Genomic DNA, 23,476 nt, shown 5'->3' on the forward strand with positions numbered 1-23,476 from the left:
CCCACCCCTGTCACCAGGCCAACATCTCTTCTTCCCAGGCTTGATCCAAATGTCTTTTCCAAGTCTCCTTCCACCAGGATTCCACACTCCCAACAGCGTTCAAAAATCCCGTCTCCCTCTCTCGTGGCTTTTTGCCAATAATTGGCCATCGTCGATCAAACTAATTGATTTGTTTTGTGTGTGTGTAAGCAAGGGCATGGAACCACCCTGACAGTATCGGCAAGTTGGAGACTTTAACTCAAAGTCCTGTCCAGTTCCATGTCCTGTGGTGACGATCGTTTCGACTTTTTCCCAAATGTAGAGAAGGTGCTGTCCTGCTCCATTTGAGTGGCTGAGTTCATTTTGCTGGACTTCAGTGGTGCATTGCCGGGTATGTAGACATTAAGCTTGTATCCTGTAGGCTGGTCGCAGTAGGGGTACTGAGGCCCGTATCTCGGTGTCCATCCATCACCTCCAGCTGATGAAGCTACCCGCTTGTTCCTACATTTAAAACAGAGAGCAACCAAAGAGAAATCAAATATTTCAATCCCTTCCCAGGGTGCAGGCAAGGGGTCGGGTTTTCAGGTTAGGTTTTCGGTTTAAGTTTCGGGGTGAAGTTTCGGGCTGAAGCTTTGGGTTGAAGCTTTGATTTAAGTTTGATTTTGTTTTAGTTTAATTTAGGTTTAGTATTGTCACATGTACCAAGATACTGTGAAAGACTTTTTGTTTACATGCTATCCAGTCAAAGAAAAAACCCGACATGATTACAATCAAACTGTTCACAGTGCAAACTGTCCACAATGCAAAGTGGCCGACTAGGAAAAGGGGAGATGCAGCGAGACCTGGGTGTCATGGTACACCGGTCATTGAAAGTAGGCATGCAGGTGCAGCAGGCAGTGAAGAAAGCGAATGGTATGTTAGCTTTCATAGCAAAAGGATTTGAGTATAGGAGCAGGGAGGTTCTACTGCAGTTGTACAGGGTCTTGGTGAGACCACATGGAGTATTGCGTACAGTTTTGGTCTCCAAATCTGAGGAAGGACATTATAGCCATAGAGGGAGTGCAGAGAAGGTTCACCAGACTGATTCCTGGGATGTCGGGACTGTCTTATGAAGAAAGACTGGATAGGCTTGGTTTATACTCTCTAGAATTTAGGAGATTGAGAGGGGATCTTATAGAAACTTACAAAATTCTTAAGGGGCTTGGACAGGCTAGATGCAGGAAGATTGCTCCCGATGTTGGGGAAGTCCAGGACAAGGGGTCACACCTAAGGATAAGGGGGAAATCCTTTAAAACCGAGATGAGAAGAACTTTTTTCACACAGAGAGTGGTGAATCTCTGGAACTCTCTGCCGCAGAGGGTAGTTGAGGCCAGTTCATTGGCTATATTTAAGAGGGAGTTAGATGTGGCCCTTGTGGCTAAGGGGATCAAGGGGTATGGAGAGAAGGCAGGTACGGGATACTGAGTTGGATGATCAGCCATGATCATATTGAATGGCGGTGCAGGCTCGAAGGGCCGAATGGCCTACTCCTGCACCTAATTTCTATGTTTCTATGTTTCTAACTGTGCAACATTTAATGTAACACTGAAGTCCGATAAAGTCTGATTATAGATAATTCAAAGATCTCCAATGAATGATAAGAGGAGCATTCAGTTGACGAATAACAGCTGGGAAGAAACTGTCCCTGAATCTGGAGGTGTGCGTTTTCACATTTCTGAACCTCTTGCCTGGGGGGGGGGGGGGGGGGGGGGAAGGGAGTGACCGGGGGTGGGACTGGTCCTTGATTAAGCTGGTGGTCTTGCCTAGGCAGCGTGAAGTGTAGATGGAGTCAATGGCAGGAAGGTTGGTTTGTGTAACAATACAAAGAGCAGGGTTGACGGGGGAATGGGGTGGAGATGATGGGAGAAATGGGTGCGCAGCTGGGTAAGGTGCAGGGGGAAAGGGAGGGGGTGGTCTAGGGAACATTATTTGAAAATGGAGAATTAAATGATTAGTGAATCTCAATAAGTGAAGTCATTGATGGAAAGCGAAACATCTGGCAACTTTAGTTACATAAAAACATTTTCCACAAATAGAAACGTGATAATGAGCAAACACAAATGTGTAAAATGTCCTCTCTAAATATCTTCCAAGCGTTAATCTGTCTACTTTGTTTGCTTCTTCTTCTTCCTATCAGCCAGTCCCTCGGGATTGACAATGACTTATGTTGGTTGTCCATAAAAGCCCTTTGAAAGGAGACTGTGATGGACTTCAGGAAGCAAAGTGGCACACATACCCCAATATACATTGACGGCACCGAAGTAGAGATGGTTGCTAGGTTCAACTTCTTAGGAATGGTTTAGTTTATTGCCACACGTACCGAGGTACAGTGAAAAGCTTTTTGCCGCGTGCTATCCAGTCTGTGGAAAGACTGTACATGATTACAATCAAGCCGTCCACAGTGCACAGATACAGGATAAAGGGAATAACGTTTAGTGGAAGATAAAGTCAGTAAAGTCCGATTGAAGACAGTCCGAAGGTCTCCGATGTGGTAGATGGGAGGTCAGGACCGCTCTCAAGTTGGGAACAGCTGGGAAGAAACTGTCCCTAAATCTGGAGGTTGTGTTTTCACACTTCTGTAGCACTTGCCTGATGGGAGAGGGGGGAGGAAAGGGAGTGAGACTGGTCCTTGATTATGCTGGCGGCGATATTCTTCTTGCGCGAGGGGAGAAGAGGGGAGCAAATATCACCAGCAACTTGGCCTGGACCACCCAAATCGAAACAATGGCCAAGAAAGCATATCAGTGCCATGACTTCCTTGGAAGGCTTAGGAAGTTTGGCATGTTCCCAACTACTCTCACCAACTTCTACAAATGTTTCGTGGAAATGCATCGGGATGCATCACAGCATAGTTTGGGAACAGATCCATCCAAGTGTGAAAAATGTAAGCATTTTAGCATTAATCTGAGCTGAAGCTGGAAAGAGTGCGGAGAAGATTTACAAGGACGTTACCAGAACTCAAGGGCCTGAGCTACAGGGAGAGGTTGAGCAGGATAGGACTCTATTCCTTACAGCACAGGAGGGTGATTTTATAGAGGTGTAGAAGATCATGACGGGAATAGATGGCGTGAATGCACAGTCTTTTACCCAGGATGGGGGAAATCAAGAACCAGGGGACTTAATTAAGAGCAGAAATTAATAGGAACCTGAGGAGCAACTTTTTCACACAGAGGGTGGTGGGTGTAGGGAAACATCTGCCAAAGGAGGAAGCTGAGGCAGGTACTATAACAACATTTAAAAAACATTTGGAGAAGTGCATGGATAAGAAAGGTTAGATAGGGAGAACACTGATGTGCCTTCCCGAGCCCCCATTCGCCGTGATGGTATTTCGGTCACAGTCACAGAGGCCGACGTCAGAAGATCCTTCAGAGGGGCGATCCCTCGGAAAGCTCCTGGACCTGATGGTATACCCGGATACCTGTGCGGATCAACTGCTTTACTCAGGGAGTGGTAGCTGTGTGGAATGGGCTTCCAGTGGAAGTGGTCGAGGCAGGTTCGATTTTATCATTTAAAAATAAATTGGATAGGTATATGGATGGGAAAGGAATGGAGGGTTATGGTCTGAGTGCAGATAGATGGGACTAGGGGAGAATAAGTGTTCGGCACAGACTAGAAGGGACGAGATGGCCTGTTTCCGTGCTGTAATTTATTATGTGGTTATATGGTTATAACTGGCTGGAGTTTTTACGGACATTCTCAACATCTCACTTCTGAGGTCTGAGGTTCCCACCTGCTTTAAAAGGGCATCAATAATACCGGTACCCAAGAAGAGCAAGGTGACGTGCTTCAATGATTATTGATCAGTGGCACTAACGTCTGTGGTGATGAAGAGCTTTGAGAGGCTGTTCATAGAAACATAGAAACATAGAAAATAGGTGCAGGAGTAGGCCATTCGGCCCTTCGAGCCTACACCGCCATTCAATATGATCATGGCTGATCATCCAAGTCAGTATCCCGTACCTGCCTTCTCTCTTCATGCCGCAAATCAACTCCTACCTCGACAAAAACCAGGACCCACTGCAGTTCGCTTACCGCCACAACAGATCAACGGTGGATCACTGGCTCTCCACATCGCTCAGGACCACTTAGACAACAAAAACTCATATGTCAGGCTGATATTCATTGACTACAGCACGGCATTTAATACCATCATCCCTTCCAAGCTGGTTACCAAGCTCTCAGATCTGGGTCCCTCTGCAATTGGATCCTCGACTTCCTCATTCACAGACCAAAGTCTATCTGTATTGCTGGAAATGTGTCATCCTTGATAACAATCAGCATGGGAGCACCTCAAGGCTGCGGGCTCAGCCCCCTGCTGTACTCACTCTATACTCATGACTGCGTAGCCGGACATAGTGCAAACTCCATCATCAAGTTCGCCGCCAACACCACTGTTGTGGGACGAACCACTGACGAGTCAGAGTATTGAAGTGAGATCGACCGATTGACCAAATGGTGCCAACACAATAATCTCAACTCCAGAAAATCCAAGGAACTGATTGTGGACTTCAGAAGGGGTAGGATAGGGACCCACAGTCCCATTTATATCAACGGGTCGATGGTGGAAAGGGTCAAGAACTTCAAATTCCTGGGCGTTCATATTCCCGAAGATCTCTCCTGGTCCCAGAACACAGATGCAATCACAAAGAAAGCACATCAGCGCCTCTACTTCCTGAGAAGATTACGGAGAGTCAGTATGTCAAGGAGGACTCTCTCTAACTTCTACAGATGCACAGGAAAGAGCATGCTGACCAGTTGCATCGTGGCTTGGTATGGTAACCTGAGCGTCCAGGAGCGGAAAAGGCTGCAAAAAATTGCAAACACTGCCCAGTCCATCATCGGCTCTGACCTCCCTACCATCGAGATGATCTATCGCAGTCGCTGCCTCAAAAAGGCTGCCAGCATCATCAAGGACCCAAACCATCCTCATCTCTCCGCTGCCATCAAGTAGAAGGTACAGGAGCCTGAAGTCTGCAACGTCTAGGTTCTGGACAGCTTCTTCCCCACAGCCATCAGACTATTAAACACAACTTCAAACAAACTCTGAACTATAACAGCCTAGTGCACTTGATCTGTTTATTTATGTGTGTATATATATATTCTATGGTATATGGACACACTGATCTGATCTGTATTTATGCCTACAATATTCTGTTGTGCTGCAGCAAGCAAGATTTTCATTGTCCTATCTGGGACACATGACAATAAATTCTTGACTTGACTTGATTTAAAGAGATATTGGTCAAACGAGGGCAGGTGGGAGTAGCATAAATGGGGCATCTTGGTCATCATGGACATGGTGTGTTTCCGTGTTGTATGACTGTACAAGAAGTTAAACTGGTCACATACTTTAAAGAGTTTCAGAACAAAATAGGAGAGGAATCATTCAAATATCTCAGATTCTGCAAGAGTTTCACCGGACAGATGGTGCAAAGCCGAAGAGCTTACCGCTCCACGGACTAACTCAGAATAAAGAGTTTCAGAGCAAGAGGAGGAGATATTTCTATATAAACCATTCAAATTTTCCACCTCAGAGAAGTGTTATGGATGACATTCATGGAATCGGAGAATTTCATGGCCATTCATTTGATTCCAATGAACCCAAGGGAGATTGGGATCATGGGACAGTGTAGTCAAAGATCATGAAGTTATTGTTAGACGGCATTGGAATTAGATCCTTCCGCCCAACACTTGTCTTCTACCTTCCAACTTATCTTTGAGATAGTTCAGAGTTTAGAAATACGTCATGGAAACAGCCATTCGGACCACCAATTCCATGCCGACCATCATTGACCCGTGGGAAGATTCCAACCCAAGACGTCACATATTCCTTTTCTCCGGTGATGTCGCCTGGATGTTGTTGGGATGTGGGAGGAAATCGGAATGTCTTTGGGATGTGGGAAGAAACTGGAGCATCTTGGAGACAAAGAGACAATCTCCATACACTCAGGCACTGGAATAGTCAGAATCACTGGAATAGTGAGTCAGCAGTTTTATCTGCTGCGTTGTTGTTCACTTTAAAATTTACCCTTTTCATCAAAGACTCACAGAGTGAGAAAGCTATTCAGCGGGCAAACAGACCCTTCACACCCAGTCGACCACACCGACCAAGTCCCCTACCTGATCTAGTCCCACTTGCCTGTGTTTGGCTCGATGCCCAGTAACGAAGGAGATTAGAGAGAGTGGTGGACACTGCCCTGGTCCATCACGGCTACTGACCTCCCCACCATCGACGGGATCTACAGGAGTCGCTGCCTCAAAAAGGCAGTCAGCATCATCAGTGAGCACTCTCAGCTCACTCCTGCCATCACGAAGAAGTATTGGAATCTGAAAACAGTGATCTCCAGCTTCAAGAACAGCTTCTTCCCAACAACCATCAGGCTCTTGAAAAATGCACACGAACTTCAGCAACTATTAACAATGATGGTCTCTGTCCATGGTTATAGACAATAGACAATAGACAATAGACAATAGGTGCAGGAGTAGGCCATTCGGCCCTTCGAGCCAGCACCGCCATTCGCTGTGACCATGGCTGATCATCCCCAATCAGTACCCTGTTCCTGCCTTCTCCCCATATCCCCTGACTCCGCTATTTTTAAGAGCCCTATCCAGCTCTCTCTTGAAAGCATCCAGAGAACCTGCCTCCAGAGAATACTAGGGAATTATTATTTTTTTGTGCACTAATGTTGTAGTTGTTGATATTGGATTGTGTTTATTATATCTGTATGTAATGGGTTTACTTTAGTAAGTAAAGTTTAGTTTAGTTTATTATCATGTGTACTGAGGCACAGTGAAAAGCTTTTTGTTGCGTGCTATCCAGTCAGCAGAAAGACTATACATGATTACAACCGAGCCATCCACACTGTACAGATACAGGAGAAAAGGTAGAACGTTTAGTGCAAGATAAAGTCCAGTAATGTCCAACAAAAGATAGTCCGAAGGTCTCCAATGAGGTAAATTGGAGGTCAGGACCGCTCTAGTTGGTGAGAGAGCATGCTCATGATGTATCCTGATTTTGAAACTTGTAATCATATGATTTTGTCACTTGATGGCACTGTTGACCAACTAATTCATATGAAAGTTTACAGCCCAAGGGTATGAATGTTGATTTCACTCATTTTAGATAGCCTCTAACAACTGCATCCCTCCTCCTCTTTCACCCCCCCACCCCCCCCCCCCCCCCCCCCCCCCCCCTCTGTGATCCACCTGAACTCCCACCAATTTCTCCTCCTCCCCTTTCTCCTACATTCCTTTTTCTTGCTTCACAATTGCCACACTTCCATCAGTCTGTGTCACACCTTCTGCTCTTATCTCAAGCCTTTGTTCCAGCCACCTGCCGATCAAAAACCTCCCTCATCTCCATGTTCTTCGGAGATGCTCCCTGACCCGTTGAGTTACTCCAGCACTTTGTGTCCTTTTACGGAAACTAGCATCTGCAGTTCATTGTTTCTTTAAATGAGGGTTTCTGATTAAACTCCTCGCTTCTGCCACACACAGGCCGTTCCTATTTATTAACACTGCATACCTAAACTATAGAACATAACCCCTTGCCAGTGATGACAGAGGTGGTGGAATCAAATACAGTTGGAGTCATGGAGTCATACAACATGGAAACAGGCCCTACTACACAACTTGCCCAATCGATATTATCTCACCTGCCTGCGTTTGACCCATATCCCTCTGATCCTATCCTATCCATGTACCTGTCCAGCCACAACTACCTCATCTGGCAGCTCGTTCCATATACTCACCAGTCACCAACCACGCCGCCGCAGTGAGAACCTGCAAACTCCACATAGACAGCAACCGAGGCAACGGCTCCGCCACCATTCCGCCATTGTACGACCGGATTATAGGCTTTAGAGATTCAATGTGGAAACAGGCCCGCCAGCCCACCAAATCCTCACCGACCAGCGATCACCCCATACACCAGCACTATCCTATACATTAGGGTAATTTACAATTTTACCAAAGCCAGCTAACCTATAACCAGTACGCCTTTGGAGTGCGGGAGGAAACTTGCCAGTGATGGGAGGAGACAGCACATTGAGAAAACCCACACGGTCACAGTTAGAACATACAAACTCCCTACAAATATAAATATTCTGAGGACTGATGTGCAAAGTGCACTTAATGCTGACTCTGTACACAGCTTTGATCCTGTCATGCTTGGAATAGGAATTTTAATAACAGTCAGTATACAAGAGCAGGGTTATAGTGGAACAAGACACAATAAACAAAGAAGGATTTTGCACTTGGAGAGGTTGGACACACTGCCTCGTTTATTCTTATTCTTCAGGAAGCAGCAGAATGAATATTAATCGAATATCAAGATTATGACTAAACAAATAGACAAAATGTGCCACAAATATATGTTCAGCCACAGATTGTGTTTACACTGCATATCCAAGCTTCAAGAAAGAGTTAGCAAATATTGGCACCAAGCCAAGTGAGGCGACCTCCTCTGGCAGTTCCTTCCATACACCCACCATCCTTTGTGTAAAAATGTTACCCCTCGGGTTCCTAGTAAATCTTTCACCCCCCCCACTCCTCACCCCCCCCCCCCCCCCCCCCCCCCCCCCCCACCTCATCTTAAACCTATGCCCTCTGGTTCTCAATTCCCCTATTCTCGGCAAAAAACTATGCATTCACCCTATCTATTCCCCTCGTGATTTCATACACCACTATAAGATCATCCCTCATCCTCCTGCACTCCAAGGAATAATGTCCTAGCCTGCCCAACCTCTCCCTATAGCTCAGGCCCTTGAGTCCCGATGACTTCCTCGTAAATCTTCTCTGCACCTTTTTCAACATCTTTCCTGTAACATGGTGACTGAGACTGAACACAATACTCTCAATGTCTTGTACAACTAACTGTAACATGACCCGCCAACTTCTGCACTCAATCCTCTAACTGATGAAGGCCAATGTGCAAAAAAACCTTCCTGAACACCCTTTATCTACTTGTGACACCACTTTCAATGAACTACATACCTGCTCTCCGAGATCCCTCTACTCTACAATACTCCCCGGAGCCCTGTCATTCACTGTGTAGGTCCTGCCCTGGTTAGACTTCCTCGAATGCAACACCCCACCCTTCCCGGTATTAAACCCCATTAACCATTCCTCAGTCCACCTGCCCAACCGATCAAGATCCAGGTGTCATTTTTGACTACCACAGTAACAGGAACTCCCAACATCTATACTCGCTGAAGGATTTTCCACAAATTCCTGTGGGATTGTCCTCAAAGTCTGGTCCAACTTGCCCCTCACCCGGAGATCAGCTTCAATCACCTCCCTGTCCTTGATGTACATCTCCACCTCTCACTGCATTATGCATTTAAAGGACACCTGCTCATCCATTATCTTCCTTCATCCTCTCTCAACTCCTATCCCTCGAGACCATTGTAAATATTCCTTCACCACAATTATAGTCACGCTTCCCCTCAATAAGATGCCCTTTAGAGAACTCTCCAGAGAGAAAAAAAAGATACGCTCCCATAATGTTTTTCGAAATCTCACCACATTAATTTCATTTCACTGTTTTCATTACTTATGATTTCGTTAGTTTAATGAACAGTGCCGGCATTAACATAATCAGGGCGTTCATGCACATTTAACTGGTTTAGATGCGGCAGACACTTTAACTGCTAAACCGTATTGAATTGAATTACTAGCAAGAGGATGACAGGCAGTGAGAGAAGCTGAAGAGACAGTGCCGATCAGAAGATGAAGCAGACACACACTCACAGACATGCACACGCACACACTCATAGACACACATACACACTCATAGACACACACACCCACACACAGACACGCACACTCACACACACACTCACAAAGACACAGTCATACACACACGCATAGACACAGACACACCAGTCTGAAGAGGGGTCTCGTCCCGAATCATCACCTATTCCATTTCTTCAGAGATGCTGCCTGACCCACTGAGTTACTCCAGCAGTTTGTGTCTGTGTTCACTCACACACATACACACACACACTCATAGACACACACACATAGAAACACACACACATATATTAACACACACTCATAGACACACGCACAGATTCAAAGACACGCAAACACAAAGACATATACAAGACCAGAAGCAGAATAAGGTCGTTCGGCCCATCGAGTCCACTCCGCCATTCAATCATAGCTGATCTTTTATTCCCTCTCAATCCAGTTCTCCTGCCTTCTCCCCACAATCTTTGATGTATATACACACACATATGTGCAAACACACATATTTAAATTAACACAAACACACAAAGATTGAAAGATGCATACATACAAACCAACACAAACCCAATGCACAAACACACACAAAAAGACACACATGCACACACAGGAAAGCACACACATATACAAGCACATGTATACGGCTAATACAAACGTTTGCACAAGTACAAATACACAGAAGCAAACACACATGGACCAACCAACACACACGTACAGGAACACGCACTCACACACACTCAAAAACACAGTGAGGCAGATATGGGGAAGGAACAACAACAAAAATACAGGACAGAGACAGAAGGGACCAAATGTAGAGAAGAGAGAAATTGTGAGAGAAAAGTGAAGGGATAAGATGGGAAATGATGAGAGAGACAGTGAGACAGAGAGAGAAAGAGGGATACAGAGAGAGAAACAGAAATGGTCATGGAAACAAGAGAAGTGCGTGTGGGGGGGGGAGAGAGAGATGGAGAGATGGCAACAAATGGGAAGTAGAGAAAGAAAGAAAAATAGATGGAGTGAAACGAGAGAGAGAAAGAGATGGTGACAAATGGCAGAGAGGGAGAGATGGAGTGAAATAAGATAAAGAGAGATGGTGGCAAACGGCAGAGAAAGGGAGAGAGAGATAGATAGATGGAGTGAAACCAGAGAAAGATAGATAGTGACAAACAATGAGAGAGAGAGAGGGGGGGGGGGGGGGGGGGTGACAGACAGGTAGACAGACAGACAGACAGACAGACAGACAGACAGACAGACAGACAGACAGACAGACAGACAGACAGTTAGACAGACAGTTAGACAGACAGACAGTTAGACAGACAGACAGGAATACCAACCAGTTAGACAGACAGACAGTTAGACAGACAGACAGACAGACAGACAGACAGACAGACAGACAGACAGACAGACAGACAGACAGACAGACAGACAGACAGACAGACAGACAGACAGACAGACAGACAGACAGACAGACAGACAGAAAGAAAAAAAAAGTGAGAAAGAGATAGATAGAAACAAGCGAGTGAGAGGGGGGGGGGTCAGACCGAGGAATATAACGGTGTACAAAAGGAGACGGCAATAAAGACTCTGTGAGACATCGAGACAGGCGACGCTGAGCTGGTGAAACGCCGTGTCTGTCTGCCGCCAACAGCCCCAGGCAAAGGTGTTCTGCGCCCTGGGAGACTACAATATACAGTCGGAGGTTTCATAACACAGGGGAAATCTTAGTTCGCTGCCATCTTCCACTGGATGGTCATTCAAAGGCTGAACTAAGAAAACAGTTAAGTAACAGTTATCAGTGGGGGTGGGGGGGGGGGGTAAATGTTTTATTTTACATATATCACGGGCTTGGGGGTTACTGTAGCGGCTACGAGCCGCCGGCAGCTTGGTCAGAAACAGCTGCTAACCGCAGAAGCAATCTTTCCCGTTATCTCGTTTCAGAAACTGTCCCTGCTCTTCTCCTCTTGAAACAAAGGATGCTCAGAAACAGAAATGTCGGGGGAGCTCCCCGAAACGACAATAACGTGATGGCGACGGGGGACAAGGAATGATACCAACACTGAAATAACCAACAATGAAACGGCGATTCCAAGCGCGCCGGGGTCGGCCGGCTGGGAACCCTCTAGCTAGAGGCTGTGTGGTCCTGCTTTTTAAAATGTTCCTTCATCACTGAAGCAATCATTAAACATGTTCTGCTACGATGTGATATGCTAACTCTGTCAATGATATGTATATGTTTACAGAGATGCCGTTTGATAGGGGTGGAGAAGTGCCTTGTAGCGGTCCCTCTCCCTCTCCCTTTCTCTCTCTTTCAGCTACTTTCTGTTTGTGTCTGTCTCTCTCCCTCACTCCCTCTGCCTGCCTTCCTCTTTGTCTACCCGTCCCTCTTCCTTTGCTTGCCTGCCTGTCTCTCTCTCCCTCTTTCTCTCTGTCCGATCACCTGCCCCTCTGTCAACTTGCCATCGTTTCAGTCAGAGACTCTGTTAGTGCCTCTGTTTTTCACTCTCTGGACCCACCCCCGCTTCTCTTTATCTCTCTGCTTACCCCTGTATCTTTGCCGAACTCTCTCTCGTTCTCCCTCTCTATTAACCAAGCTTGCTTCTCTCGCCATCGCCGCTTGTCACCTTCCCGCCTCTCCCCCCGGCACCCCCCGGTTTGCTTACCCGACCCCCTCCCTCCACCTCTCTGTTCCATTGTCTCCATCTGACTTTCTCTCACTATGTCTCTCTTCTCTCTCTGCCAATCCTCCCTCTCCCCCTTGATTCTCTACCTCTCTGCTTCTCTCCATCCCTGCCTGTCTCCTTCGCTCTATCTCCCTTCTCTCTGCAAAACACCCCCACTCGCTTGCTCCCCTCGCTCTCTCTCTCTCTGTGTTTTCCTTTCTGTCTCTTTCTATCTCTCCCTCTCTCTCCACCAACTACCCCACGCCCGCCCTCCAATTATTTGCTTGCCTCTCTCCGCCTCCGCACACACTCCTATCTCCCTCTCCCAAACTCTCTCCCCAATCCACCCCCCCCCCCTTTCTCCCAACCCCTCTCTCACTCTCTCTCTCTCCTCCAACCCCACCCCTCCCCCTTCCCTCTTCGCTCTCTCTCTCTCTCTCCTCCACTCACCCCCTCCACGCCCTCGATATTCACCGCTTGGTGTGGGGGCGGCCGCTTGCATCTTGTTTGCCTCTTTCTGTGCACCTGCCCGGACTCGGTTTTCCTCTGGTTCCCAAGAGCTGTGGACAGATATCAGGAAATACAATATGAGAGGGGCGTAGAAAATTAATAAACAACCGACTAACACAAAAAAAAACAAAAGACAAAGGCATGATCTGAATGTATGAACATGTCAATGAAGGAAGTTTGTTTAGTACCTGCTCTCTGTGTGTCTCTGGCAGGGCGAAGAGTAGTAGTCAATGTTTTGATGTTTAACCTGGAAAACATAACAACGGGCCGTTGGTTGTGCCTGAATTCAGCACTACACACATGTGAAGATTTGAGACTGGGTGTAGAGGAGAGGGAAGTATCACTGTGTCTCTGATTTGCTTCTCTCCCGTGTAAAAAGCTCACCAAAACAAACTTGCATGTCAATAAGTCAAAGGCGTGCAAATGCCCCCACTTGGGTCTACAAACTAGAAGTGGCGCATCAGTGCAGTTGCTGCCTTCCAACGCCAGAGGCCCGGGATCCATCGTGACCATGAGGGTGATCTCGCAGTGACCGCGTGGCTTTTATCCGGGTGCTCCGGTTTCCTCCCACACTCCAAAGACGTACAGATTTGTAGGTTATGTAAGAGGGAACTTCAGATGCTGGTTTCCACCGAATATAGACACAAACGCTGAGCGGATCAGGCGGCATCCCTTGAGAGAAATGAACAGGTGACGTTTCAGGTCGAGACCCTTCTTCAGACTGGCCAGGTTTGTAGATTAATTGGCTTCGGTAAAGATTGTAAATTATCCCTAGTGTATAGGATAGTGCAAGTGTATGGGGTGATCGCTAGTCGGCGCGGACTCGGCGGGCCGAAGGGCCTGATTCCGCGCTGTATCTCTAAACTAAACTAAAATGAATCTGAATTAATGCATCTATTTTTAAACAGGTTGGCCCAATTTCGCTCCCTGTATAAAATACGTTGAATCATTTAAAGGGTTAAGCTTTAATTAAGGGCTGCCAATTGCATGGATTAACAGCAATACTAATTTTTCAAAGCGCTCTTACTAACAAAAAACGTTTCAAGGTCAGACTACAAAGTGGATCTGTAAACTGGACAATTTTCTTTTCTTGTGCTCGGGCCACTTTGAAGCTCTCGGTATTGATAGGATTGTGGTTGACATTAATTAAATGTGCGTTTTATTAAACCTTCGCTGGCGCTGCTTCGGCTGTCCCTATTCTTTCTTCTCAAAAATGCTCTCTGTACATGGATCCGGATAATTTCCACACGACATTCAGAATTTCAGTAATGCGTTCGCTTATGCAACTGACAAGAAGGGTAACCCAGGGCAGTGAATTGAATATTTCACCTCACCGCGTACAATATCTGAGCTCCCTCTGCACATCAGAATTAATTGATCTTATCAGCCTGACGATATGGCCGAACCAATGTTGAAGGGAGCCAAGATGCAAAGCTCGCATCAAAGCTTCTAAAGCGTTATCCGTCGCGCTGAATATTAATTCCGCTTGCTGCGAAACCCATAGACAGAAGCCACAGCTGTATTGATTTGCAGATGTGGGCGAGGTGACGGCGCAATTCAGATCGATTTGTTCAATAAAGACCAAGTCAGAAGCAATGACCTGCTCTCTTCCATCAGACCCCACTTCACAATCTAATAACGTTTCTGTCGCTGCCTGGTCGAATTTGGCCAACGAAATTGAACATTGCAAATTTAAAAGAATCCTTCACATTTGATAGCCAAATGGAGCGACTTTTTATACGAGGACTGGAATCCTTCGGCAAAATGTTTGGAGGGAAGGGGGGGGGGGTCCTAAAGACATGTTGCACCTATTTTCATGGGATTTCACCTCCCAATTGAATAATACCGGGTGCAAATGTTATACTTGTTCGGGGAAAATGCAGGACTGCGAAGTGTTCAGAGGGGGGGGGGGGGGGGGGGGGGGGGGGGGGCGCAGAGGTTCGATCCTTAAAAGAGCCGCCACGGGGCCGATGGGCCGAACGGCCCTCTTTCCGTTTTTCTTGACATTTCACACTTCATTGGAGTAGAAATAGGCCGTTCGGCCCATCGAGTCTACTCCGCCATTCAATCACGGCTGATCTATCTTTCCCTTTCAACCCCATTCTCCTGCCTTATCCCCGTAGCCTTTGACGCCCGTGCCAATCGATAACCTGTCAATCTCTGCTTTAACAATACCCATTGACTTGGCCTCCACCGCCGACTGTGGCAATGAATTCCAGATGCACCACACACACACACACACACACACACACACACAATGATAACCCACAAAGAAGATCAGTATCTAAATATATGTGTGTGTGTGGAGGGGGGGTGGGGGGGGGCGTGTATGTACACACACCGTAAGGCACACATACTATATTAACCAACAAAAAGTTATATATATATATATATAATTTTGTGTCTATCTTCATATACATATATATATATATACATATACATGTATGTACAATCGCAGACATTGTGTATGTGTATATATATTTATGATATTATAACGTGGACGATGTTTCTTCCAGACAGCTCACATTGTGAAATTCACAAACTGAATAAAATCAACCCAGACTGGCGTCACTATAAAGGAATATAGTTTGCCCGGCTTTCTATCTCAACATCCCGCCCTACCACCCCGCTGTGTCTCGCTGGTGACTAACACAGCGTGAAGGATAGAGTGATTACCAGCCGGCGGTGGTTAGCGTCGCCCTAATGCGAGAAGCAGCCAATTTAAATCCATTCTACTGTAGATTCCAATAAAGAAAAAGGTTTGCGATGCACGAAAAAAAGTGAGAGTAAGAAATGTGTTTTTTTCTTCCCTCGGAAATATAATGTCTCTCGTTGAATGCGTGGGCATCAGCGGACGGGAAAACTAATCTCACACCCACCCCTCCCCTAAGCGGTAACAAATCTCTCGGGATCAGATCACTTCGGATGAGGTGGGACTGTGTTTGGGCGGGGAGGAGGGGAGGAATTTCGTTTTCGTTTAATTTGTGTTGGAGAAACAGCATGGAAACAGAGAGCAGGGAGCTGGAATAACTCAGAGGGTCAAACAGCATCTCAGTCGGACATGGATGAGTGACGTTTCGGGTCGCGACCCTTCTTCATTCAGTGATCATGCATTACCCACCAGCATCTGCAGTTCCTTGTTTCACGATGGAAACAGGCCATTCGGCCCCACGAGTCTATGCCATACACTCGACTTCAATGTTATTCCACTTTCTCGTCCTCCCGGCACCCCGGGACAATTATATGTGACTCCGGGCCAATAAAATGTGCAGAAACAAGGAATTGCAGACGCTGATTTACAAATAAAAAATGCACAATGTGCTGCTGCATTCCTGGAGAACATGGATAGGTGACATGGTTACACAAAAAAGCTGGAGAAACTCAGCGGGTGCAGCAGCATCTATGGAGCGAAGGAAATAGGCAACGTTTCGGGCCGAAACCCTTCTTCATTTGGATAGGTGACATTTTGGGTCCGGACCTTTCGTCAGTCCCGTAATATCACCTATCCATGTTCCCCAGAGATGCTGCCTGACCCGCTGAGTTACTCCAGCACTGTGTGTTCAACATAAATGTGTTTGACTTCGAACTGTTCAACCACACGAGGTGCCAGATGAGGTAGTTGTGGCAGCTACATGGATTGGAAAGTTTTAGAGGTATATGGAGCAAAACACGGGAAAATTCGGCTAGACTTTACAGATACTGCTTGTAAATAGGCCCTTTCGGCTCACCGAGTCCCCGCCGACCAGCTATCACCCTGTACTATCCTACACACTAAGGAGAATTTACAATCTTACCGAAGCCAATTAAACTTACCAAACTGTACGTCTTTGAAGTGTGGTATGTGTGGGGGGGGGGGGGGGGGGGGGGGGGAGAGGGGGGGAGGACTGGAGCACCCGGAGAAATTTCACACGGTCACAGAGAGAATGTACAAACTCCGTACAGACAGGGTTAAACCTGGGTATCTGTTGCTGTAAAGCAGCAACACCACCCGCTGTGCCAATGTGCCACCTCAACTGGTCTACGTACCAACACGAGCTGCCAAAGGAGGTAGTTGAGGCAGGTACTATTAAATCATTTAAATTACACTGGCGGGTACATGGTTGGGAAAGGTTTAAAGGAATATGGGGGCAAACGCTGGCATATTGAGCCGGATAGATGGGGCATCTTGGTCGGAATGCTCGAGTTGGGCTGAAGGGCCTGTTTCCGTGCTATCACTATAACCCACTCAGTTGTTGGACAGTCGAGGCGGCTAATAAACGGCAGGCTCGTCGTTTTCTGATGCAAGATGCCGGTTGATGCTAGTTCTCAGCAACATTGGGCAGCAACGGCAATATCGAAACACTTGCAAACATCCAGCGCTCTGCATTTTTCGATCAGATGTTGGCACATTTCAATGCGCTGCGTGCTTGGAATCATAATCACTATCTTGTCAATGAATCACCCTGAACTTAGCTAAACCCCTGACTAAATAAAAAAAACGATGTTCTGGTAAATGCACTGATACAATTCAAGGCAATATTTTGCATCTCTTTGCGCAGACTTGAATTTACTCCTCTACAACCATGCCGCTGACGTGGTTTATGTAACTTGGGCGTTGTAGGAGAAATGTCCCTAACCGAAGGCTTTGCCATTTGGGATACATTAGACTTTAGAGACACAGCGCGAACCAACCGAGTCCGCGTCGACCAGCGATCACCCCCCGAACACCAGCACTCGCCTACACACCGTAATCGAAGCATCTGTGCGTCTTTGGAGTGTGGAAGGCAACCGGAGCACCTGGAGAAAGCCCACACGATCACTGGGAGAACGTACTAACTCCGTGCCTACAGCACGCATAGTCAGGATCGAACCCGGGTCTCTGGCTCAGTAAGGCAGCAACTCTAACAGGTACGCCATCGATGGAGGGATTGGGCCGAAGACAGGTCGGGGACCCCTCTTCTACTGTTATCAAAACATACACGACTGGAAGAGCGGCGGAGAGGGACATTGATATCTGCAGAAGTTGATATTCACTTTGAATGGACAACGATGTGGTCTTCTCCTGAGATAGACGCAAAAAGCTGGAGTAACTCCGCGGGACAGGCAGCATCTCTGGAGAGAAGGAATGGGTGACGTTTCGGGTCGACACCCATCTTCAGACCTCTCAGTGTGTGGGAGGTGGTCTACAAAAATCTGTAACAAAACCCCTCTGCAACCAATAAAAATGTTGTAAACCTCAACTCTAGTGTGGCTTGTCCTTAATACCTGCTCTACATGCAGCCTCAACACAATAGTTTCAATGCAGATGCTGTTACAATGCTAATACATAACGTAAGATGATGAAACCGTTTGGCTTCTCGGCCAATTTACTAGACCAATAGACTGATCTTTGACCTCAGCGCCACTTTGCTGCACTAATCAAAGACTTGTCCCTCCCACCCCGGCCATTCCTTCTTCTCCCCACTCCCGCCCAGCAGAAGGTGCACCAGCTTAAAACGCGCACCACCAGACGCTGTTTCTGCACATCTGTTATCAGGTATCTGAACGTTCCTTCCATAAGTTAGGATACTGTCCGGTTCATCTCTACCCTACTGTAGACATTGGACTACACTACAAAGCTGAGAACTATATTCTGCGCTCTGTGTCTACCCCCTTTGCTCTATCTATTGTACACGAGTTTGGGTTGATTAGATAGCATGCAAAACAAAGCCTTTCACTGTGCCTCAGTATACGAGACAACATGAATCTCATAACTGTTGGATTATTTAACATCAAATAACTATGTCTTTGACGTAGGGGAAGCCAATGTATTGTGAAGGGTCCCAACCTAAAACATCGCCGGTCCATTCCCTCCAGATGCTGCCTGACCTGCTGAGTTCCTCCAGCACGTTGTGTTTTTGCTACAGTTCCATTGATCTTTGACATTATCAGAAATACTCATTTTGTTTTTCTATTCATAGTTTGACGACACATTTTGCAACTGTGTGTGTGTGTGTGTGTGTGTGTGTGTGTGTGTGTGTGTGTGTGTGTGTGTGTGTGTGTGTGTGTGCGTATGTGTGTGTGTGTGTATGTATGTGTATGTCTGTGTGTGTGTGTGAGTGAGTGTGTGTGTGTGTGTGTGTGTGTGTGTGTGTGTGTGTGTGTGTGTGTGTGTGCGTGTGTGTGGGTGTGTGTGAGTGTGTGTGTGTGTGTGTGTGTGTGTGTGTGTGTGTGTGTGTGTGTGTGGCTGAGAGAGAACGCGGAATTGGGAGATTTTGGTTTAGCTGGTAGGTTGTGATCTGGCAGGCAAGTGGGTTCATTCAAAGGGGAATTGGGATATATAGTTACTAAGGAAACTAAGTAGTGGGGAAAGATCAAAGAGAGTGGGACTAATTGAACCGCCGCAATTGAGAAATGCTGTTTAATTCGAAGATAACGCTAATTCCATTTATATGGACCTATATTCTCTGTGCTCAGCTGGGGTTTAATGTATACTTTCGGGACTGCAGATGCTGGTTTCCAAAAAAAAAACACACAACCTGCTGGAGTAACTCAGTGGATCAGGAAGCACTACTGGAGAACATGGAGATGTGACGTTTCAGGCCGGGACCCTCCTTCAGTCCCGATATGTCACATGTCCAAGTTCTCCAGAGATGCTGCCTGACTCTCTGAGTCAATACAGCAATTTGTGAGGATTTATTTTGAAAACCAGCACCTGCAGTTCCTTGTTTCTACACTACCTCCACAGATGCTGCCTGACCCGCTGGGTTACTCCAGCACTTTGTGTGTTTTCTTTTTATTCGCCAGCATCAGCAATTCATTGTTTCTACATTATCTCCAGAGATACTGCCTGGACCTTTGAGTTACTCCAGCACGTTGTGATTTTTCCTTCGAAACCAGCATCTGCAGTTTCTCGTTTCCACATTATCTCCAGAGATGCTGCCCAACGCGCTGAGTTACTCCAGCACGTTGTGTATTTCGTGTTGGTGGTTTAATGTAAGTGAGGATGAAATATAATGGAGGTTGTTAAAGGAAAACATAAACGTAATGGAGCTCCGGCCCTTGAGCTGCCGGGACTGCGGACTCACCTCCCCGGGAGCGCTGGGGGCAGATCCCACCACCAGTCCTTGGCGATTGTCGCGACCTTCGATCTGATTGTTCTGCGGGGTGTAGGGTTTGAGGAACATGAAGTCACTCTTGGCCGACTCCGGTGTCAGACACACCTTGTAGCAGTAGGTTTGCGACGGGAGCCGGCAGCCGTTGACTTCAGAGGCGCTCGGGGCTGCCTTGGTGCCGGCGGCCAACTGAACGTTGACATTGGACTTCTGAAACATCTCGGCAGAACTTCGGCGTCTCCCGAGGCACGACTTTGAGCAACAAGCTACGACCGGGCTGGAGTGTCCGTGGATTTGATCCCTCCGGCATCTCACCAGCGCCAAGATCACGATGGCGACCAGAAACAAGCACGATACGGAGCCCAGTGAGATGATTAGATAGAGGGTTAGGTCAGAGTGTACCTCGGGCTCGCTGGTCAGTTCGGGTTTATGACTGACTAGAGTGTCCACCGCCGTTAACACGATTGTGACTGTGGCCGAGAGCGAAGGCACGCCGTTATCTTTAGCTTGGACAACCAACCTCTGCTGGGTTGAGTCCTTGGCCCCGAAACGTCTAGCCAGCCTAACCTCTCCTGTGTGGATCTCCAAGTTGAACAGCCCCCGGTCGGTGACTCGGAGCAGCCGGTAAGACACCCGAGCGTTCTGGCCTTCGTCCGCGTCCACCGCCGTCACTTTGACCGCCAAGGTCCCAGCGTCAGCCCAGCGCCCCACCGTCTCCACGGCCACCGAGCCGTTGCGGGCCAGCGGAGATACGATCACCGGCCCGTTGTCGTTCTGGTCCAGGATGAAGACGTTGACGGTGGCGTTGCTACTGAGAGGCGTGAAGCCCGCGTCTTGGGCTTGGATCAGGATTTGGAAACTTTTGAGTTGCTCGTAGTCAAAAGAGCGAAGGGCGTAGACGTTACCGTTGTCCGAGTTGACCGAGACGTAGGTGGAGATCGACATGCCCTGTATGCGGCTTTCCAAGATAGAGTAGAAGAGGTAGGAGTTCTGGTTGGCATCTGGGTCCACTGCGGTCACCGAGCAGATAGAGGCGCCCGGTGCGTTGTTCTCGGTAATATACACGGTGTAAGCCGGGAGGGTGAAGCGGGGAGGATTATCGTTCACATCCGACACTTTGACCGAGACGGTCGTGTTACTGGAGAGGGGAGGGTTGCCCGCGTCTCTGGCCGCCACCGTCACGTTATATTCGGCCACCATCTCCCGGTCCAACGGCCCGTCGGTAACCAAGGTGTAATACTTCTTAAAGGACGGTAACAGTTTGAACGGGAGCCCGCCCAGAAGGCGGCAATTGACTTTGCCGCTGGCTCCGGTGTCCCGGTCGGTCACGCTGATGAGAGCGATGACTGTGCCCGGCGGAGCGTCCTCGGGAACCGGGCTAGAGAGGGAAGTCAGGACCACTTGAGGATCGTTGTCGTTCACGTCCTCCACCTCCACCAAAACGTTGCAATGGGCCGCCACCGCGTTGGGACCCAGGTCTTTAGCCTGGACGAAGATCTCGTAGACCGAGGCTTCCTCGTAATCCATCACCCCCTTCACCCTGACCTCCCCGTTCTGTGGCTCCACCGTGAACAGTTCCCGCACCCTCTCGTGTGCGTGGTTGCCCAACGAGTAGACTATACGAGCGTTGGTCCCTTCGTCCAAGTCAGTGGCGTTGAGATTGATGACCAGGGAGCCCATGGGCGCGTTTTCACGCAGCCTCACCGTGTACACGGTCTGGTCGAAGACCGGGGTGTTATCATTGGCATCCAGCACGCTGACGGTAATGCGGACGGTACCGGATTTCTCCGGAATCCCCCCGTCCACCGCCGTCAGCACCAACCGGTGAAGAGCCTGTTGCTCGCGGTCTAGAGGTTTCTCCAAGATGAGTTCCGCCAACTTACTCCGCTGGCTCCGGGTCTGAACGTCCAGAAGGAAATGCTCGTTCGGTGACAGCCGGTAAGTGCGGAGGGAATTGGTCCCGACGTCAGGATCCTGCGCGCTCTCCAAGGGGAACCGCGCTCCTAGAGCGGCGGACTCGGTCACCTCCAACCTAACGTGACTGCTGGGGAAACGCGGAGAATTGTCATTGACGTCCAAGATCTCGATTTCAGCCTGATACAGTTCCAAGGGATTTTCAATCACAATCTCGAGGTTGAGGAAACAGGACGCGCTGGTACCGCAGAGTTGCTCCCTGTCCATTTTCTCGTTCACAAACAGTATCCCGTTCTCCAAATTCACCTCCAAATATTGTCTACGCGTGCTGGAGACCATTCGGAACCTGCGAGCGGACAGCTCGGCCACGTCTAGCCCCAGATCATCGGCGATGTTCCCCACGAACGCCCCGTGTTTCAGCTCTTCGGGAATGGAGTAGCGGATCTGCCCGTGAGATCCCTTCAACAAAGTCAAACATATCCAGAGGGATAGGGCTAACCCGTTCAAAACGCGGCTCCCGTCCGAAGCAGCCATCTCCCCAAAATGACCCGAGGACTCCCTGTAGCAAAACGCTCGAACAAGTCTATTTCCACCGAGATCAAACTTTATTTCCAGTAGAACCGTAGGCGAGGCGGTCTGAATCACTTCTCCCACGTACTCTATACGCACTCGGGCGTAGAGATGCCTGTTTCAAACGCGGCTCCTACCATTTCCCGCAGCCCACAGTCCACTGCTTGCTGTAGTAACAGCCTAGGGGAGAGAGGTGGAGGGAGGGGAGGGGGGAGAGGGGGAGGGAGAGAGAGAGACAGAGAGAGAGAGACAGAGAGAGAGGATGAACGGAGTGCTCGCTCGCCCCCCTCTCTCTCGGCTTTTCCGACTGTGTGTGTGTTTAACGCTAACACGGGGAAATAGGGAGGGGAGGGGAAGGGGGGATGAGGGGGGGAGGGAGGAGAGTAGGAGAAAGCGGCTCACCGCCCTTGAGAGGCGGAACGGCACAAACTAACAGCTTCTGAAGAGCGATTGTTAGCCTTTTGCCGGCGAAAATGGATCTGGCTAATGCATCCGTTCCCACTAAAAACCACCTGACTTTCTCCCTGCAATAGAATTTCAAATGTAAATCAAATGCAAATATGCAATTATTTAAACTCCGCTTGAAATTAAACATTTACTATAGTCATTAGCTCATAACGTGCAATAACAACATTTTATAAGACATTTGGACAGGTACGTGGATAAGAAAGGTTTAGAACGAGAGTGTGTAGAAAGGAACTGCAGATGCTGGTTTATACCAAGGATGGACACAAAGTGCGGGAGTAACTCAGCGCGCTCTGGAGAAAAAGGAAGGGACGGGACTCTTCTTCTGATTTATAACATATTGAAGTCTGAAGAAAGTTCCCGGCCCGAAACGCCACCCTTCCCTTTTCTCCAAAGATGTTGCCTGGCGCGCTGAGTTACTCCAGCACTTTGTGTTTGTCTAAGGTTTATAGGGATATGGGCCAAGCGTAGGCAAATGGGATTAGCGCAAATGGGGACATATGTTTAAGGTGTGTGTGT

The 23,476-nt window shown here is 48.0% G+C and overlaps 1 protein-coding gene across 2 annotated transcripts; it reads right to left on the reverse strand.

Annotated features, from left to right (window-relative positions):
• Positions 1–12: 12 nt before the first annotated feature.
• Positions 13–22,697, reverse strand: LOC129701540 (protocadherin-10-like). 2 transcript variants are annotated; one of them, XM_055642790.1, is made up of 4 exons: positions 19,982–22,697; positions 13,124–13,182; positions 12,872–12,985; positions 13–480 (listed from the first exon to the last, which is right to left on the reverse strand). In XM_055642790.1, the coding sequence occupies exons 1-4, from the start codon at positions 22,454–22,456 to the stop codon at positions 234–236; spliced, it is 2,895 nt and encodes a 964-aa protein (XP_055498765.1). In that variant the 5' UTR covers positions 22,457–22,697; the 3' UTR covers positions 13–233. The 2 variants fall into 2 exon arrangements, with proteins under 2 accessions (XP_055498765.1, XP_055498763.1); XM_055642788.1 differs by lacking the exons at positions 13–480; positions 13,124–13,182 and having other exon boundaries at positions 12,881–12,985.
• Positions 22,698–23,476: the final 779 nt, after the last annotated feature.

Source organism: Leucoraja erinacea, chromosome 11, assembly GCF_028641065.1.
Source record: "Leucoraja erinacea ecotype New England chromosome 11, Leri_hhj_1, whole genome shotgun sequence".
Taxonomy (NCBI): domain Eukaryota; kingdom Metazoa; phylum Chordata; class Chondrichthyes; order Rajiformes; family Rajidae; genus Leucoraja; species Leucoraja erinaceus.

Excerpts from the sequence above, each read along its gene's own strand:
- LOC129701540 (XM_055642790.1), bottom strand. The coding sequence starts at position 22,456 with ATGGCTGCTTCGGACGGGAGCCGCGTTTTGAACGGGTTAGCCCTATCC. Across the intron at positions 13,183-19,981 it reads CCCCCAGCGCTCCCGGGGAG|GTTAAACATCAAAACATTGA; the intron begins GTGAGTCCGCAG and ends TATGTTTTCCAG. Across the intron at positions 12,986-13,123 it reads CAGAGACACACAGAGAGCAG|CTCTTGGGAACCAGAGGAAA; the intron begins GTACTAAACAAA and ends ATCTGTCCACAG.